The sequence below is a fragment of the Anolis carolinensis genome, chromosome 1, assembly GCF_035594765.1.
Source record: "Anolis carolinensis isolate JA03-04 chromosome 1, rAnoCar3.1.pri, whole genome shotgun sequence".
NCBI lineage: Eukaryota > Metazoa > Chordata > Lepidosauria > Squamata > Dactyloidae > Anolis > Anolis carolinensis.
This window is the reverse complement of record NC_085841.1, coordinates 14,139,428-14,159,913: the sequence shown is the minus strand read 5'-3', so window position 1 is coordinate 14,159,913 and position 20,486 is coordinate 14,139,428. Positions and strand designations below refer to the sequence as shown.

At 39.3% G+C, this 20,486-nt stretch overlaps 1 protein-coding gene across 3 annotated transcripts in view; it reads left to right on the top strand.

The window, feature by feature from the left end:
- Positions 1-20,486, top strand: part of erlec1 (endoplasmic reticulum lectin 1) — a 462,586-nt gene that overhangs the window by 3,775 nt on the left and 438,325 nt on the right. For 2 of the 3 annotated variants that reach the window (XM_008102741.3, XM_003216161.3), the window contains exons 2-14: positions 2,517-2,621; positions 3,836-3,916; positions 5,474-5,551; positions 5,712-5,775; positions 7,042-7,082; positions 7,379-7,602; positions 8,197-8,326; positions 10,850-11,011; positions 11,614-11,673; positions 13,207-13,331; positions 14,986-15,063; positions 16,955-17,030; positions 18,089-18,385. In XM_008102741.3, coding sequence (XP_008100948.1) covers positions 2,559-2,621; positions 3,836-3,916; positions 5,474-5,551; positions 5,712-5,775; positions 7,042-7,082; positions 7,379-7,602; positions 8,197-8,326; positions 10,850-11,011; positions 11,614-11,673; positions 13,207-13,331; positions 14,986-15,063; positions 16,955-17,030; positions 18,089-18,160 — 1,254 coding nt within the window. In that variant the 5' untranslated portion in view covers positions 2,517-2,558 and the 3' untranslated portion in view covers positions 18,161-18,385. Of the gene's footprint in view, positions 1-2,516; positions 2,622-3,835; positions 3,917-5,473; positions 5,552-5,711; positions 5,776-7,041; positions 7,083-7,378; positions 7,603-8,196; positions 8,327-10,849; positions 11,012-11,613; positions 11,674-13,206; positions 13,332-14,985; positions 15,064-16,954; positions 17,031-18,088; positions 18,386-20,486 lie in introns of those variants that run through there. The other variant, XM_062968854.1, reaches the window with a different exon arrangement.

The window sequence follows — 20,486 nt, the reverse complement described above, 5'->3', positions numbered from 1 at the left end:
GCAGTTGCGTAAGACAAGGCCAAAGCTAATGTTCTTATTGATTTTGAGTCTGCACCCTGTGTGCTATCAATAAGTTTCCACAGGATGTTATTGCATGCAGCTATTTTGTTCTTCATGTTTGCACAGTGTTTCCTAAATATTAGTGTTCAGTCTAAGGTGACGGCGAGATAATTAGGGTGAGAACAGTGTTCAAGCTCTTGGCCTTCCCAGGTAACTCATATCTTCTACAGAAAGGGACACTTTTTGGACCTACAGCTGCATATGCTAGGTAGCATATTTGTCTATGTTGAGTATCAGGTATTGGGTTTACTACCCTTTTAATGCATTGGTGGGCTATGCTTTCATTTCCAAAAAATCAAATTAGGTTTATAACCACACTTCCATCAACCACTTTGAAATGATGGTGGTAATTTTCTGTCACAGAGGAGGTTGATTTTGCTGTTATCAGCCCACTTTCAAACTGCTTCACCTTTTCTGTTGTCTTCATCATAGCCCTAGGCACAGCTATGGCTATTGAAGTCTCCCACAACAAAATGGGCTTAATGATTGTGGTAATTAGTTAGGGGCGTAAAATAAAATTTAAAAAAATCAACCCTGGGTGGTTTATAGAGTGATGATGCTATCAAGTTCCACAGATAGGATTTCAACGTTGTTCACTTCTGTGAGAGAAGCTGCAGAAATTACTACACCAGATCGTACAAAAATGGCACAACCATATTATTTGTGAGGTCACTCCACTGCCAGTTGCATTCTGAGGGTTTTTGGTCTTCTCATTGTGATGCCTCTGTGTGTTTCCTGTATGCATGGAATATCATAGGAGAGGTCCTTAGATATTTTGGCCAGTTGCTCTTCCTTAGCAAGTGACAAACCTTCTGTATTAATAGACATCATCGTTAACAGTGGTCTTGATAAAGACTGTTGGTGTTCATCCATTTGTGGAGGAAAGAAACACACTCCAGGTTAAAATGTTGTAAAACAATGTTTTGGGGTAGTAAGCACTCCTAACCTTCACATCTACCTGGGCTGACATTTGGAGAGACAGATCCAGGAGCACTCACAAGCTGCTAACAGTCTTTTAAGGGGAGTGTAACCTCATCCAGGGCTGGTTTCACCTGAACATCAGGAAGAACTTCCTCACTGTGAGAGCTGTTCGACAGTGGAACTCTCTCCCCGGGGCCGTGGTGGAGGCTCCTTCCTTGGAGGCTTTTAAGCAGAGGCTGGATGGCCATCTGTCGGGGGTGCTTTGAATGCGATTTCCTGCTTCTTAGCAGGGGGTTGGACTAGATGGCCCATGTGGTCTCTTCCAACTCTACTATTCTATGATTCTATGATTCCATGGTTGAGTCACCTCTATCCTCAGATTAGGACTTTTAATGGCAAGCATCTCTATTTTGTCTGGATTCAGTTTCAGTTTGTTTTTTATCATCCAGGTCATTACCTCCTCCAGGCATTCATTCAGAGGAGACACACTATCCTTTGTTGAAGCTGTTTTGGAAGGCATCGAGAAATATATTTTGGTGCCATCAGCATATTGATAGGAAAAGAAGTATCCATCTCGTTGTCCATACTACAGCAGAGAAGGAAACAGCTGACATAGGAAGAATGTTTTAGCACCCAAGGATACATTTGGAAATATGAAGGTTCTGGAATTTGGTTCAGAGACAATTCTGGAACTTCACATCTCAAGAAATAATTAAAGTTTACATGCCATTGTGACCCAGTGAATGAAAAGCTGTTCAAGGTTGTTCTTGTTCTGCTCTTGCTTTCTTGGACCTTGTTGCTACTGTCTCTCTGCCTTAGTCTCTTAAGTTTGTACAGTGACAACAAAGGTGGTCAATGTTAGTGGCTATCTTGAACCTCATCTACCCTGCCATGTAATGCAGTTTGAAGTCAGTGTAGATCATATTATGCAGTTTAGTGCAGTTAAAGTGCATTGTAATGGCAGTGTAGATGGGGCACATGAAGGTGGAGAAGATCAGTGAGTCACAACAGCAGCTAAGTAAAAGAAAAGGGCCCGGGCTGTGGCGCAGGCTGTTGAGCAACCAGCTGCAGCCAGTGCAACAAATCACTCTGACCAAGAGGTCATGAGTTCGAGGCCAGCTCAGAGCCCCGCGTTTGTCTTTGTCTTTGTTCTATGTTAAGGCATTGAATGTTTGCCTTATATGTGTAATGTGATCCGCCCTGAGTCCCCTTCGGTGTGAGAAGTGCGGAATATAAATACTGTAAATAAATAAATAAATAAATAAATAAAAGAAGACCTAGAGATATAGAGATAGAACTGATTTATCACATAATCAGTAGGGTATTTTCTGTGCGCTTCATCTCCGAACACTATCTCTCAGTGGACCACTTGATAAATCAGTTTACACAGGCTTCAAAAGTAAATTCAGTACTACTAAGATATTATTTCCAGCAATGAGTGAGAAGATATATTTTATACTATGTATCACAATTTTCTTCTTAACATTTGTTTACACCAAGGCATATTTACTCTGTGTGTTTTTGTCTTTTTGCAGCCTACTGCTGGAGTTTTGTACAAAGAAGATCATTACATCATCATGACAACATCGGAGAAAGAGAAATATAAGTGCATCATTCCATTATTAGCAAGTGGAGATGAGGCAAGTGGCCTGTTTCATTCATTTTGGAGTGACAGTTCTCCAGCAAAGCATTTGTATATAAAACACACGAATGAACCTTACAGTGAAATGTTTAGAATGCGCAAAATACGCTAAACCCTAAATTAGCAATTGTGAGTGATGACATGGCAAGCATATAATTCTGAACGAACATTGAAATAATGCTTCGTTTTTATACCCTTTTGGAATCATTTGGGTAGGCTAATTTTGGCTGGTATTATTTTGAAACCAAGATCAGATAAAGAGATATTTTGGCAATTCAGTTATGGCATTAAGTCAAATATGTCATTGTTAAAGATGCAACAAATGTAAAATATATCTTAACCATTTTGGTTTTGAATACATTCTCATTCCCTGAGATCCATTAAGATCTTGTCCAAACTTCTTTTTGAAGTTAACATCTTGAGGACCAGCTTGATAGTTTTCCATTATGGCTTCTGCTAAGAAAGGAAGAAAGGAACAACGAAAGAAACGTTACTCTAGACCAGGGATGGGCAATTGTTGATAGACAACAACTCACTGACATTTTCCAGTATAATCAGATTGCTAATACATTAAATACATTTGTGGGTGTAGATACATAAATATGATCTATGGAGAATTGTATTCCCCCTTCAAGCAGGAGCACTCTTGCTTGAAGAGGGAATACAGTATGGTTTACAGTATCGGCTGCTAGATTGTGCTGTTGTCTTTGGGACCTGCTCTTCCCACTTTGGGAAATTATTGTAACTTCTAGGAATGACAGTGAGAAACCTCAACACGTTGCATTAGAGGACAAGTACTTGTCCTACTAGTCACAGCATACAAGCCAATTAAGGATGCATATCTGTGTGTTTTCAGATGGCTGTTAAAGAGAATTTGATTTTTTTTAAAAAGACATTTTGCTACTTGAGTCATTACAGTACATAGTAGCCCCCTCCTCCACTCAAAATACGTAATATCTAAAGCCTCCCAGGATTTGTTTGTTTTGTTTCCTGTTTTGTTTTTAGTAAACAAAATAGAAGGTACCGTATACATGTATTCTAATTGCTAGCAGGGATAATGCAAAGGTGTTGGATGAATTAAACAATAACATTTTGCTACTCATTTTATGACATCCAAGATCTGCTGCCTGAGGCAGCCGCCTCACTCTGCCTCATGATAGATCTAACCCTCTTTGAAAAATACTACAGAGTTCTATCTTCTTTATGTTTTAGGAGGAAGATAAAGATTACAAAGGACCCACCCCTGCAGAATTGTTGGAACCTCTATTTAAGCAAAGCAGCTGTTCTTACAGGGTATGTCTGGCTTGGCTTGGATTGACACAGGGCCATGACTCTGATATCAGTAATGGAAATAAGATGATATAAAATACAGTAGATAAGCAATGTATAATTGGACATTTATTTCTCGTAAAATGTACTTTTGCTTATGTTTCAATCTTGGCTGCATATTTCCTAAATATTTTCCTAAATATGCAGCCAAGAGGTTAGTGCATCTGATTGAATGTAATCTTGGAGAAAATGGTGGCCTTAAATGTAAAGGTTGTTTTTGAATTGCTTATAGTTTAGGTTGGTGCATTTTGAATAGATACTTTGAAAAATATGTGCCACATAGAATATCAACTTTTGTGCTTTGTAGTTGAAAAGGCACTGTTTCATGAGACACCCACACATTCAGCCCAGAGTTTCTGGTGGGTGTATAAAGAAGTAGTTACTTGCTTCTTCTCAATTTAGGAGCCCAAGCCTGTGTCCTTCATTGAATTTAAAGATATTCAAAATCTTTACCTGTTAAGTAGCATGAATGAGATTTTATGTTACCCTAAAATCTTTCTTTCTTTCTTTATTCGTTTACTTGTAATCATAAATGTTTAACATGCCCTCAAGCTTCAAGGAAGGGCTTAGGGTGTACAGTATTTAAATCTAAATATTTTAACTGCTTAGAAGTCCATGTTCCTGAACTGTCCCTTAGACTAGCTAAGTGTGAAATGAAAAGAGTTTTCAGAAATTACACAGCAACATCAATGGGTGTTGCTTCACTTTCTGTTGCTATTTTGGAGAGGAAATAGAAGTGAGAAAGGTGTTTGAATGGGTTGCAAAGCAGGGTTACATGTTTGCACACGTTTGGAGTTTTTTCAGACAATTGGCACCTGAAAGTGACACCCCAAATAATTTAGGGAGACTGGTGGAGGGCTGGTGCACTTTTCCTCACTCCTTTTGTATAGTTTTTAAGAGGGATTGCTTCCATCTCAGCATATTCCACAGTTTGTGGTAATAATCTTCAAGATAGTACATTAATCTGATTCTCTTGTGGTTGACTGTGAAAGTGTGACATTTTCATTTATATCATTGTAATAAATTAAGGAGGTGGTAGCACCACGAGCTTATATATGGAGGTTAAAACTCCAGACATCTGCAAAACCCTCCGTTTTCTAGCCTATATTTTCATAACAGTAGCTGATGTCTGGCTGCTGCTTTTCTGTTTAGAAAGTAAACTGCATTGACCAAGCTGGTTACTAGAGTACAGTAGAATCTCGCTTATCCAACGTTCTGGATTATCCAACACATTTTTGTAGTCAATGTTTTCAATATATCGTGATATTTTGGTGCTAAATTCATAAATACAGTAATTACTACATAGCATTACTGCGTATTGAACTACTTTTTCTGCCAAATTTGTTGTCTAACATGATGTTTTGGTGCTTCATTTGTAAAATCATAACCTAATTTGATGTTTAGTAGGCTTTTCCTTAATGCCTCCTTATTATCCAACATATTAGCTTATCCAACATTCTGCCGGCCCGTTTATGTTGGATAAATGAGACTCTACTGTATATATATATTTTATCTTATTAGATTGAATCATATTGGACTTACGAAGTCTGTCACGGAAAACACATTCGTCAGTATCATGAAGAGAAAGAAACTGGGCAGGTATGTAACATTAAAACTTTGATCCTCATGTTGAAAAAAGTTAAAACTTTTTGTACTGAGCAGTGTTTGATTTCTTCTGGCTTGTTGACAAATAACAAGGATGAAAGCACTGCAAGAGAAATGGTAGGGGTGAAAGTAATACATAATTCTTTCTTTGTAGAAAATAAATATTCAAGAATACTATCTTGGAAATATGCTACGGAAGAGTCCTCTGCTTGATCCAGGTTTGTCACTGTCTTTTAAATGTTGATTATCAGAAAGAAGGGAAAGACCAGCTTTATACCTGAAATGTGAAGAAATGTAGTAGTAATGGATTCAATCTGTGGAAATATAAAAATATCCCTGCTTTAAACATTTATTTCCAGTGGAAGAAAATGTAAAGTGTTCCCAAGAACCTTTTTCTTCAATTGATCATAGATTTTTGCTACTTTATTGCTCCATTACCCACCTACAGACAGCTGACTAATTTACCCTTTACAGGAGCAAAATACGTTTCAAATATTGGAATATTAGCTATTTTTCAAGTGGTTATCTTGTATTGGATGCTGAAGTAGAGACCCTCTGCATGTGTGTGTGTGTGTGTGTATGTGCGCACACACAAACATACACCTATGCAGCACTGAGGAAGGGGTTACATGTCCATCGCTCACAATCCTGCCTTAGCAGAACATTTACATTGAGAATTTGTTAATTCAGTTTTTATTTATTAATAATTATTACTATGTTATAATATCACTTTTAACAGAAGCTGGAATAGAGCCTAAACAAACAGGTGCTATCTGTGTATTGCTACTGCCTCAAATTTAGGTACTTACAATTAATTGCACAAATGTGACCAGATCATGTAAAAATTTACTTTAAAAAAACAGACTCACCACAACCCTCTCAGCCTGTGTGACTGCTGGTTATACCAGCAAGGAGATTCTGGGAATTGTTACTCAAAAGCCATGCTGTGGGTTAGATGCATGATATTAAGTCCCTCAAATGTGCATGTACTTAACTCAAACATCTGCCCAAGTATTTATGTGAAGCAAGCTCAAAGACAAGGAGGGCACCCATAGATAGGAAAGATGTGCTATATTTTCTCCACAAGAGTGCATTTTAGAGTCTAGTGGACTTTCCGTATCCACTGAGATTTGATTCTAGGACCTCCCATGGATGCCAAAGCCTTTCTCAAACATAAAATGGCAAAATCAAAGATAGTTTTGGTGAAAATTTGGGAATTTTGGAATATTTCCAAGCCATGACTAGTTGAATCTCTGAATACAGAGAGCCAACTGTAAAATACCAACTTCATGTTAGATAGTTGGGGACTTTTGTTACTTAATGGATTGTGTCACTTACGTGTAAAATATCTCAGTGCATGATGATTTTATTCCAAGAGAGTGATGTTTGAGAAGCCTTTTTCCCCTAAAGAATAAACTGTCTCCTCTATAGAAACCAAGTTAGAGATGTACTCATAATCCTCATTTGATTTTTTTATTTTCCAGAGCAAGAAGAGAAAGAAAATGAGAATGACAGTGTCAAAGAAGTAAGTGGTGTAAAGGATGTTTTTGGTCTAATATCCCTCTCCTTGAGACTGTCTTTTCTTATATGGCAGATACATTATTTCTTCTCTAATGGATTGCAGATATGTTAAAAGAAACTTTTGCTCTGTTGATAGATACAATATATTTTTCCAGAAGATACATTTCACTGTGGTTGCAGTGGATGTGAAAAGAAGCTGGGGCATTTAAATAAAAGCAGAGCTCACTTTGAAGCATGCATTAAAAGGTTTCCAAATTAAAGCTACAGCTTTTCCTTTCCTTTTTTTAAAAACCAATCTAGATTCCGACAAAAAATATAGAAGGACAGATGACTCCCTATTACCCCATAGGGATGGGAAATGGGACACCTTGCAGCTTACGGCAAAACCTGCCCAGATCAAGCTCAGTGATGTACATCTGCCACCCCGAAGCAAAGCATGAGATCCTTTCCGTGGCTGAAGTTACGACGTGTGAATATGAAGTGGTTGTTTTGACCCCATTGCTATGCAGTCATCCTAAATACAGGTTAAAGAGTTTTCGATCTATTGGTTAAGCTTTTTCAAGGGACTTTGAAGGCTATTTATTGTCCCCACAAAAGGATGACTATTGAAATTGTTATCCCTGTCTCAGGGTCGTTCCTTTTCCCTTGGAATATGTAGAAATCATTATGCGTTACAGTAATAATCACTTGGTATTGTTCTTGCCTCCACTCCACCTTATTTGTATATGCATAGCAAAACAATGTGGTGACACTATGTGACAGGGAATTAATTGTAATATAGGTTGAAATTAATTGTAATATAGGTTTTATTTAAGTTGAAATGTTGAAATCATGAGAAAGAAACTGATTTTTGGCCTCAGCCTGTAATCATATTCCATCTCCTCCCAGAAGTCACTGGATGAAAATAAGGAACTGTCTCTCACAGCTTTTCCTGAATGAGGCATTACTGAACCATTGTATACTAGTGTCAGATCTTGGGGGAAATCCTATTTTGCCCTGTCTCCCAGAATCCTCCTATGAGCCTGTAACTATATTGACTATATGTAGTCCGGGAGGTACATTCCTTTTTACAAAAAATCAAGCTCTAAAGCACTGTGTCCATGCTTTTATTCCAACAGGTTTAGGGCTTCCCCTGTGAATGACATATTCTGTCAATCACTGCCAGGATCTCCACTTAAGCCCCATAAACTGGAGCAGCTGGAGCAGCAGCAAGAAATGATGAAGATGCCTTTCAGGAGAGCGAAGGAGGTAAGGAACTGCCAGAACAGCACTTGATGGCATAAACTCTGGTTGCCAGTGTCACATATCAGGGTTTTTAAACCTTTTGCACTCATAACCTTTTTCTGCCCAAGATATAAAAATGTAAAAATCAAACATTTACTGATAATGAATCAGCATTTGCAAGGCTTACTAAACAGGCTGATTTTCCCTTTTTGTGAAGTGTAGCTGAAGGATTTTCTGCAAGGTCCACTGTAAACACTGCACACACTGCACCTTGTTGCTAACAGATCCATGCCTTGTCTAAAAGAGCCACTAGGTGGTGTTCAGAAACCTTTTACTGCTCCCAAATTTTTCACAACTCCCAACATTGAATTGAGCAGACCCCCGTTTGCTGTTGGGATCCACAACTTAAGCACTATCATATACAATATATCTGCAGGACAAGTACTCATGGCTGGATTTACCTCTGTCTGACAAAATTGTTCCTTTATGGGCATTTTCCAGGTCCTCCAACTGCAACCAAAACAACTTTTCTCTCTGTGCACCTGCAATAGCTTGTGCTTCTGCATTTTTGGTTGAAAATAATTCCTGGAGATGACAAGAGATCTATCATCATAATTTGCTTACACTGTTAGACTAAGTGCTATTTGGAAATGGGTTTTGTTTTCCCTGTCAAATATATAAAAAGAAAATTGCAGGGTTCATATTTAAATATTGAAAGGACTCTCACTTAGAGGATAGCGCAGGCTTGTTTTCTGTGACTCCAGACCAGGCATGGGCAAACTTGGGCCCTCCAGGTGTTTTGGACTGCATCTTCCACAATTCCTAACAGCTGATAGGCTGTTAGGAATTGTGTGAGTTGAAGTCCAAAACATCTGGAGGGCCAAAGTTTGCCTATGCCTGCTCCAAAGGATAGGACTGAAACTACGAAATTAGAAGAAAAAAGCTTTCATGTTAGGAAGAATTTCCTGACCGTTAGAATTGCTTCACAGTAGACTGCAACCATTTATGCATACAGCGCCCAGTGGCGCAGTAGGTTAAACCATTGAGCTGCTGAACTTGCTGACCAAAAGGTCGGTGATTTGAATCCGGGGAGCGAGGTGAGCTCCCACTGTTAAGTCCCAGCTTTTGCCAACCTAGCAGTTCGAAAACGTGCAAATGTGAGTAGATCAATGGGTACTGCTTCAGCGGGAAGGTAATGGCACTCCATGCAGTCATGCCAGACACATGACCTTGAAGGTGTCTACAGACAATGCCAGCTCTTTGGCTTAGACATTGAGATGGGCACCAACCCCCAGAGTCGGACACAACTAGACTTATGTCAGGGGAAAACCTTTACCTTTACAAGTATTAAACATTAAAAATCCAAACACTTACAGTCACAATTTGGACAAGTGATATATTATATCCACCTGTATATTAAAACTAAAGTGATGGTGTAATGGCTAATTTCTGCTCTTGTGAACAGTGACTGTGCTCCTGTGTCTTATTTTAGAAATATCTAAGTTCACCTCAGGTTTCACAACCATTTGGACCACCCTATAGAGCACTGTTTTCTCTGTATCCCTGTACGTATTGTAATCTCAGAACTCAATACTGCACTATGGGCAAGAAATCTGCTGGTTTTTTAGTGACATGAGACTACTGTTTGGTATTATTATAGTACAGTACAGCCCCGGTTATCCGAGATAAAGGGGCAGGCCTCATCTCAGATAACTGAATGGCTCGGATAGGGCGAGGGCTTGCTGATGGACCTCTCTCCGGATCGCCCAACGGCACGCTCCTAGTATCTCGGAGGGACAGGCCCTCTGGAGCAAGGAGAAACGCGCTGTGGCGTTTCCCTCGGCCAGGTCCTTGCTGGAGAAAACCTTTTCCTCTTTCTCTAGCAAGGGCCTGGCCAAGGGAGATCCAGGGAGACGTAAGAGCCCTCGCCCGGCGATCGCTGCAGCAGCGATGGCAAGGCACTTACCTGGGCCAAGGTCTCGCCAAGGGACGTCCCTCGCGAGCCCTCACCCCTTGGGAAGCGCCTCGCCATCGCTGCTAGGTAGCAGCTATCGCGGGGCGCTTCCACCTCTCCCTCTCTTTCTCTCGAACTCGAGAGGAGAGGGAGAGGGAGGGGCGCTCCTGGTGGCGCCTCAGATAATATGGAGCCTCGGTTAATTGGAGCTTGGTTAACTGGGGCTCTACTGTAATTACATACATTAAATGTGAACCAAATCCAGACCGGGCTACCTGTAATCAACACAGTTATCACATCTAAACTGGAGCTGTGGTGGCGCAGTGGGTTAAACCCTTGTACCAGCTGAACTGCTGACCTGAAGGTTGGGTTGCTGACCTGAAGGTTGCCGGTTTAAATTCATGAGACAGGGTGAGTTCCCGTTTGTCGGCTTTAGCTCGCGGGGACATGAGAAAAGCCTCCCATTCGGACATCCCCTGAGCAACATCTCTGTAGATGGCCAATTCTCGCAGACCAGAAGCGACTTGCAATATGTTTTCAAGTCGCTTCTGACACAATAAAAAAATTAAACTTGAGCATGTTTTAAATTTCAGGAAGAAATTAATGCAGCAAAAGAAGAAAAATTTTCCTCCTTCCACAAGCCAGTTGCCGTTGGAATCCCTCAGCTGTTAACAGTTGGAACAACACACATCTCCAAAATGACTGACGATCAACTCATAAAAGAGTTCCTTAGTGGCTCTTATTGCTTCCATGGGGTGAGAAATAGCTTTTATGCACTTTGTTCTCTGTTCTGTGTATATTTGCTTATGTTTTCTTGCAATACCCTGGGTTGGTTTTGCATAAAATCAAGCTGAACCTCGACAGATTAACCATTTCTTGTGAAAACTATGCCATAGATGACAATCATTCAATCACTAAGAAATTAGAAAGAAGCAGTTTTGTTTCACAAAGTATGGTCCAATTTCATTGGGAATGTAAATATTTCTCAAAATGCAAATAATCCCTAATTATGTTCAAGAACTTTCAAAAGAAAACTCATTGCATTGGCACAAAATGTGCATTTGTTTCATACAATGCTAACCATGTTAGGTTCTGATGAAGTTAGTAGAATGGGATCTGGAAAAAGTGAGAGCCCTAGTTTGACACTTGGAAATACCTCCTCAATCTTCTATTTAGTTTCAGACCCTTTAGTAAACACTGCAATATGCTTTGCTCTGTGAACCTCCTGTACTGAGCCTGCAGGGCTAATTATATCACTCCATTTTTGTTTGCTTTTAATGAAATCATGTGGATACAATAGATGCAATACTGGACTGGAACTCTTTGCTTGAATTTTATTTCCTTCCCTGTCTTGTAGGGCGTTGGTTGGTGGAGGTATGAGTTCTGCTACGGCAAGTACGTACATCAGTATCACAAGGTATGTAGTAGTAACGTTATTAGACGGCTCTGCCACTAGAGGGCTTTTCTTTTTTATGCCTAGGGATGCTTTGCAACTTGGATTGCAACTTGGATAAAACTACCTACTTAGAGACAGGCCAGGCATGGACAAACCTTTGCCCTCCAAGTGTTTTGGACTTCAACTCCCACAATTCCTAGCAGCCTGTAGGCTGCTAGGAATTGTGGGAGTTGAAGTCCAAAACACCTGGAGTACCAAAGTTTGTGCATGCCTGTCTTAAAGGGAATATGCTTTTATTCAAAGATGTACTCGACTTTTATTGATTTTTTAAACATTATTTATGTATGTATCTCTTTTTATGGCAGTTTAATTGATCTCTAACTTTGGTATGTTGTGAATTTTAACTATGTTTAACTGTTCCAAGCCACATTGGATCCCAAACTGAGAAAAGGGGCAGGAAGAAATTATATTATTAACCTCTGCATAGCACACAACCAGCAAGTCTGCCTATAATAGCAATAGCATAGTTATTGGATAACTAAATTTGTTGTTGTTTTATAATATAGTCAAGTCTGAGGGAAAATGATAATTCGAGCAGTTTTCCTGCACCAACTATGTTTGAATGAATGGGAACTGTGCAAATACGGCCTTATACAGGTCTGATTCATTTCAGTTAGATTTAGATAGCAAACTTCATGCTCACTTGTGTCTATTCTTATTTGTGAAGAACAGCTCAAGGTTTGTAAAATCAGGCTTCCTTCATACAGAAAATATACAGCTATTTGGGCCACAGAGAAGCCACCATACAGTGACTTTTCCTTGTTGATAATAGCCTTGTAAGTGCTCTCTACATTACATGCTCATGTGTTACTCCTTCTAGGAAGTTTAGAATACTTCTTTGAGTCATTGGACCACACAGAGGCCCTTTCACTAGAGCAGTGATTTTCAACTCGTGGGTCTCGAGATGTTTCAGCCTGCCAACTCCCAGAAATTCTAACAGCTGGTAAACTGGCTGGGATTTCTAGGAGTTTTAGGCCAAAGCACCTGGGGACCCACAGGTTGAGAACCACTGCCCTAGAGCATACGGTAAATATCAGTTCCGGTTTTAGCAGCTCTGAGAATTTTTATTTAAAGGTGGAATAGAAATTACACTTAATACAGTAGAGTCTCACTTATCCAACATAAACGGGCCAGCAGAACGTTGGATAAGCGAATATGTTGGATAATAAGGAGGGATTAAGGAAAAGCCTATTACACTTCAAATTAAGTTATGATTTTACAAATTAAGCACTAAAACATAATGTTTAACAACAAATTTGACAGAAAACATAATTCAATATGCAGTAATGCTATGTAGTAATTACTGTATTTACGAATTTAGCACCAAAATATCATGATATATTGAAAACATTGACTACAAAAATGCGTTGGATAATCCAGAACGTTGGATAAGCGAGTGTTGGATAAGTGAGACTCTACTGTACATCAATTACACATGTGAATGAGTGCTGTCAGTAACAGATCACAAAGTAACCATTTATCTAAAACTTTTAGGATAAAGAAAATGGCAAAACAACAATAGTCGTGGGCACGTGGAACAAGGAGGAACACCTTGATTGGGCGCAGAAAAACGTGGCTAGAACGTATCATCTCAAAGATGATGGACTGCAATCAGTGAAGTATGTTCAGTTGATATTTTAACTAAAGAGAGATTGCCCTTTTGCTCTAGCACTTGCCTTAAAATCAGTTTACAGCAGAGTTGTTTTTACCCCACCGGTGCTTCACAATTCTTGGCCTCAATCTGCAAGTTCAAAATAGAATCTTAGAAGTGAAAGGGATCTCAAGGGGCGTCTAGTTCAGCCCTCTGTCATGTAGGAAATATACTGGGATTTCTTTTCTCTCTACACTCTGAAAAGTGCAATTTTTCTCATCAATCTCCATCTGTTTGCTTCATCCTTTGGAAGAAGAAAGAAGGAGAAGAGGGTGTGAAGGTACCTGTTGTTTCTTCCTTTCCTTTGAAAGGAAGAAAAGAATGATCAAGAAGTGGTGGCAAAGAGGGGGAGGGGGAGAAGCAGGGGACAAGGCTAGGATTGTCTATGGAATCCTATCTCAGGCATGCATTGGCCCTTTTGTCTACTACAAGCTCACACTCAGATTATTGGGGTCTTCAAAGATTGCATAACAAATACAGGAGAGTGTTGTCAAATGTATGTTTGATTTCCATAGAACAGGTGAGATAACATCTGCTGTTGAATCAACCAACTTTCTTTAGTACTCATAAAAATAAATTCAAAGAAGGTGATACCGAGTGGTAACTGACCACAGTCTGCCTGTTATGACTTAACATCTCTACTTCTCAGTCAGACAGGGAACAAAGCCTTCCCTTTCCCCTTCTCTGGATGAATAGTTGAGACAGAAATGTGGAAAAATTCTTATCACCACTCCACACGGCAATTGCAAACCAGTTTTCAGCATGATCAGTTTGTACTTGATCAGGATTTGCCTGTGTGTACACACTGCATGTAATACACACCTGGGTAAAGGAGTGCAAACTTTGATGAGAATGGTCTTAGCGTCATGGAAGCCAATATCTCCCCAAACAAAACCTCATGAGTGACCTCAAAAGTGCTGTATATACTACTCATGCATGCACCTAGAACTTTTGTCAAAAAATTGACCAAAAAACAGAAATCCTGCCCTTATTCAGCGAGGTTGACTTATACACAGTAGGGGCGCATGACAAATTCTCCTTCTTCCAACTTCTGTCTTTGTGACATGATTCTCTAGCTCTCTCTCTCACACACACACACTTCACTCTTTATTTACGAAGACTTTCATCAATCCAACTTATATGTTTTCAGATGGAATGTAGTCACAGTCATAAGGACTAGAAAAGTAGACTATAGATCGCAAATATTAATGTTATTTACATAGAGGAAAAGCATTTTATGTGTGTGTGTGTTTTGTAGTGAAGGAATAATACTTTGAATGAAATAGAAAAGGACTTTAGCATTCTTCTGATTTGATTTGTGGCTGTTTCGGGAAGCATTTTGTGTGATTTGGCAGAGAAACTCAAGGCAGAAAAATGAGCCACAGGCAAGAGCTTTGGACAACATTGGGACTTTCCAGATTCCAGCTACAGAACATGGTCTCATTCTTTACATAGCCACATTATTTTTACAAACATTTTTGTATGAAATTCAGATCTGGTTTGTGTGCTTTCTACTTGAGATAAGAAGGCTAGAGATGAGGAGCTACGCCTGTATTGATTTAATCTGCGAGTTGCGACAGTATCGACTACAGTGACGCTCTCATTTGAAATTCCTTTTGCAGAATGGTGTCCCACTACTATGGAAACGGAGATGTTTGCGATTTAACTGACAAACCTCGACAGGTGACAGTGAAATTGAAGTGAGTTGTGTTCTCTAACATTATTCTGTTTTGGAGGGGCTTGTTAACATCATTGTTACTCAAAGAGGCAGCCCATGGACCAGCTGCCTGACTGTTAATGTGTTTTATAGGAAGGAAAAAAATACCCTGTTTCCCCGAAAATAAGACAGGGTCTTATATTAATTTTTGCTTCCAAAGATGCACTAGGTCTTATTTTCAGGGGATGTCTTATTTTTCCATGAAGAAGAGCTCACATTTATTGTTGAACAACAAAATGAACATTTATTATATACTGTAAGGTAGTTGTCATCACAAACCAGCATAACCAGACAAACTGTGAATCCTATCAAGAGTTTATTGTTACTACCATTATTTACATGTACAACAATCTATGGTACCTCTTGCAGTTTAGGTTTCACAAGGTTTCCACGCTGATTTCTCTCTATTCTAGTTTCAATGTAGTCATGAATAATATAATATAATATAATATAATAATAATAATATGATAATATAATAGAATAATAATAAAATAATGATATAATGATATACAATATATTAATGGGATAATATAATAATAGGATATGATAATAACAAATATGATAATATGGTATTAATAGGATAATAATGGGATATAATAACAGAATAGCATAATAATATAATAATAATAATAATAGGATAATATAATAGAATAATAGAATATAATATAATTATATAAAATATATTAATAGGATAATATAAAATGGAATATAATAATAATAACAGAATATGCTAATAATATGATAATATGATAATATAATAGAATAATAATAGAATAATAGTAGAGAATATAATGATATAATATATATTAATAGGATAATATAATAATGGGATATAATAATAACAGAATATGAGGTTAATAATATGGTAATAATAATAGCATAAAATAATAAGTTTCATGGCATAGGATAGGAATAAGAATGGGAGGAGAATCCCAATGCATCCTGTACCTTTAAGAAGCAGAAGGAGCAGGAAAGGGTGTTGAAGCCTTCCCACCCTCCCATGCCCTGGCACCAGGAGCCAATCAGAAGCCTCTGGGACGAAGGGAGCATGGCCAGGAGAGAGCCTTGTCTCCGAAGGAAGAAAGAAACAGCAGGCAGCGCAGATGGAAGGTTTTTTGAACGGTGGCTGGGGGACAGGCAGGAGGCACAGAAAGCAAGCACTCTCCCACTCTCCCTCCCTCCCTCCCTCCCTCCCTCCAGTACGTATGAATGCTGCTTCTGCCCTGCAGCCATGCTTCCCAATGGAACTGTCCTGCAGCCTTAGTTGCTAGGTCTTACTTTCAGGGGAGGTCTTATATTTGGCAATCCCCCCAAACCCCTACTAGGTCTTATTCTTTGGGGAGGTCTTATTTTAGGGGAAACACGGTAGTTGTTGCCAATGGGCAGAAATACAGTACCAGTCTGTGGCACATTGGGAAAAGCAATGATCTAGAGCAGGCATGGACAAACTTAGGCCCTCCAAGTGTTTTGAACTTCAACTCCCACAATTCCTAACACCTAGAGGGCCCAAGTTTGCCCATGCCTGATCTGGAGGCTTTTTGTATGACAGTGTATATAATTGTCCCTGCTTTGTCTCCCCTGAAGAAAGACATTTCAAGAGGACATTTTAGTTTGTGCTTTTGTGTTTACTTCTGCTGATTTCGTGGTTTGGCAATCCAGACTAACATCTTTCTGGCTCAATGTTTATTGCTGCTTAAAATGAGCAATGTACAAAGAGACATGTTGTGTAGCGTAGCATTATGCCAACGTTGCACCAAATCTTGGAATATAATCACGATTGGAAAATGCATAAAGGGTGATCTTGGTACAGGATGTTGCCTGTTGAAAAAGAGCCATTCTTTTGAGACTTGCTAACAGCCATTTCTGCCTCCAAGGTGCAAGGAATCGGATTCTCCTCATGCTGTAACAGTTTATATGCTGGAACCTCACTCCTGTCAATATATCCTTGGGGTATGTATTCGTCAAATTGATGTAAGAAAGCTGGCTTCTAGAAAAGAAAGTTCCTCATGAAAAATGCATTTTGCTTACATAAAACATGCAAATTGAGACAAAGAACATTCAGTTTTTCATCAGTCTTGAGAGCAGCATGTTATGTATTTTCTAGGCTAAAGCTTTTATTTCAGTGCCCAATGAACATCTTTCTAGAGAAACAAGGAGAAAATGGATAATGAGGGATAGAATGTCAGGCCTATACTATTTTCCTAGACATTTTTATTTATAGAACTAATGGTGATCCAATAATAGCTGAAGTTCAATTTAAAACCTTGTTAATACTATTTGAGATACTCATTAAGGAAAATGTTCATTCAGATGCTGATGTGAGGCAGTCTTTGAACCCCATTTGAGTATTTAAAATCATCTTGAGTCCAGCTAAAAGCCTCTCAGTTCAGGATGTTTCTTTTATGTAATAGTAAGACCATTATAGGGTGGATGGAACTTTCAGGCTTACTTTTATATCAGGCCATTATCCTGCACTTTGTCATTCCGAACATCATAAGCATACTCCATTTCTGTACAATAGGCCCTCCACCTTTCTGCAAAAGTAGGAAAACAGCTAATTTTAAAAGCCTGCTCTTCTTTTTTACCTGAGTGAACACCTTTCTAGGAATCTCTAGGTCAGGCACAGGCAAACCTGGGCCCTCCAGGTGTTTTGGACTTCAACTCCCACAATTCCCATCAACCTACCGGCTGTTAGGAATTGTGGGAGTTGAAGTCCAAAACACCTGGAGGGCTGAAGTCTGCTCTATGTCTTCCAGGGCAACTCTGCACTCAACTGCTGGAGGGTCTAGAAATTCATAGAAAAATCATATTAACAAATTTCATGAATAATAAAATCTGCAAATGTCAAATCCACAAATATGGAAGGCCAAAACTATCTTCCTTCTGTAAATCTGATCAATATTGGTCACTTTTACAACGAGTATAAATCATTTGTCCCATTAAATCGTGGATGATGGGTGAGCCTCATCCCTCCTTTGATCATTTTTAATGCATCTTTTCCCCTTCAGGTAGAATCACCAGTCATCTGCAAAATTTTGGATACATCAGACGAATATGGACTCCTTTCAGTGCCCAGTTAATAAATAATGCAAGGATTTCACTTGACATTCAAAACCCTGAAAGCTGAAGGGTCGCTCCAGGTGGACTTCTCTACATCAACTCACAGATGCTGAGCCAAGGAAAAACTCACCAGCAGATACTTATATAAAAGCAACGAGTGATCACGGACTCCTTTGTGAATATTATCTGTATATAAGAGGCTATTGATAAACTTTTAAAAAATAAAATAAATACCTTTAACTTTTGCACTTGCCCAGATCACATAAGGCGGGCTCTCCCTTTTCTAAGAGTTGCAACATCTACCTTGAGTTGCAGGACTCAGTTCTCCCTCTTAAGAAGATGAAAAGGAAGCAATCCTCAACTACCTTTAGTATTTCAGTAACAAAAGCAAAGGCCAGTCTGTGTTTGTTTACACATATTCCGTTGCTGAAAGGCCTTGCCATCTAGCCTGACAGTGCACAGGAGTTCCTCTGAACTCATTCAGATAGATCACACATTTTGGTACCTCAGATGTTGGCTGATTCCAAAAATAGCACACATTTTCCGCTATCAGCTCTATTTTTGAAATGCAGAACATATGCTGTCTACCAGTCGCCATCTGCTCACCCATAGAAAACCATGATAACCATATCTAACAAACTAGAGATGTTGGCTATTCAATGCAATTTTCTGAACCAGGGTGCTAGGTAACCCCAGGAACAGTCTTGAAAACCAAGAAAACGTTGTGCTATATATTTAGCATGTCATGACAAAACCTTCACTTGGCAAAGTAGCACTTACTCTGTGCCCTGCACCACAGTTATAAAGTAGCAAAGAGAACACTTCATAGACTCTGCTAGCCTGCATGCTAGTTTTTGGGCACCAACCAACAAAAAGGGAACTTTCTCCATTCTAAGCTTTAGACAGGTGCAGTCAACTGCTATTATGAGCAACTGTAGATCTCTCCCCCCCCCCCCCCCATAAAACAACACTCAACATCTCTGCACAGGCCATGACATGCATAACGCAGACCTGGCCCACACTTGCCTGTCTTCCGGTCTGGCCTCAGGCTGTACTTTCCCCTTTGGAGCTCACTTTTTGCTCAGAAATCATGTGTGAGATGAACATCCGTATTATTTAGTGGTAATAATGGAACATTGCTTAATAGCTGTGTTGCATGCACTGGATATGATTGACTTAAATCACTTCTGCCTTCCAAAACCCACCAATTTCCTTCTTTCTGCAAACAATTGTGCAACCAGTCATGATACCCATGAAGACTTGTTCCAACTTCCTTGTCAGTGAGGCATCTCTCAAGATATAATAAAGACCCTGAGTCACTCACTTTGAAATAGTACACAAAACTCATGAAAAAATAGCAGCAAAAGTGTGGAAAGAGCTCTGTTTGGAAATTCCATGGCTGAGAAAAGTCTCCCATGGATTCATCAGATACCAGCTTGATTGCTCTACTCGTGAATGTGCCTGGTTTTCAGATGTTCTGGCTTGCTCTGCTGTTCAGTGATGTAGCATTGGGAGATTAACTATGGAGTAGGCATCATGACTCGTTCAAGCAGCGCTGGAGGAAAAGCTGAAAGATGACTGAAGATCTTACTTCCCCCTCATGTGACTATGTTGCTCATTTCTCAGCACACAAAAGGACAGTAAGAGATCGAGAAGGGTTTCTACGAAGTTTAATGTAGCCTCCTCTAGTCGCTGCCAGTCACACAAAGCTGAATGTTCAAAGTGTGGCAGTGTCATCAGACTTGTATTATTGTCTGGGTAAAATGAGACTCGAGTAATTAAACCTTTCGATTAAACCTTTCTGTATTCCAGTTTCCTCAGAGAAATGGGGATAGTTCAGTCCAATTCACTATCTGCAACAGACAAAATATAGAAATTTGACCAACCACTGAAACTTAGTTCAACACTGGCAATAGAATAGTATTGTCCACTTTGGAGAGGTGTGGGCTACAGAAATTGTTTGGACTTGCAACAGAATCTTTTTAAAGATTAAAAGTTCTCCACCATAATGTGAGGGCAACAAACCCAATTGTAGGTCCAAGATGCCTCTTTCATCCAAGAGAAAATGCATAAGAGGTCCATGCAGGGTTGTTGGTAGATGCAGGGAATGCTGTGGATATAGCATAACTTGATGTCAGTAAGGTCTTCAACAAAGTCCCCCATGATCTATTATTATTATTATTATTATTATTATTATTATTATTATTATTATTATTATTTAATAATAATAATACCACACCAGAACTCACAGTTGTGGAAAATAAAAAGTTTTGGATCATTGATGTTGCCATCCCAGGAGACAGTCGTATTGACGAAAAGCAACAGGAAAAACTCAGCCGCTATCAG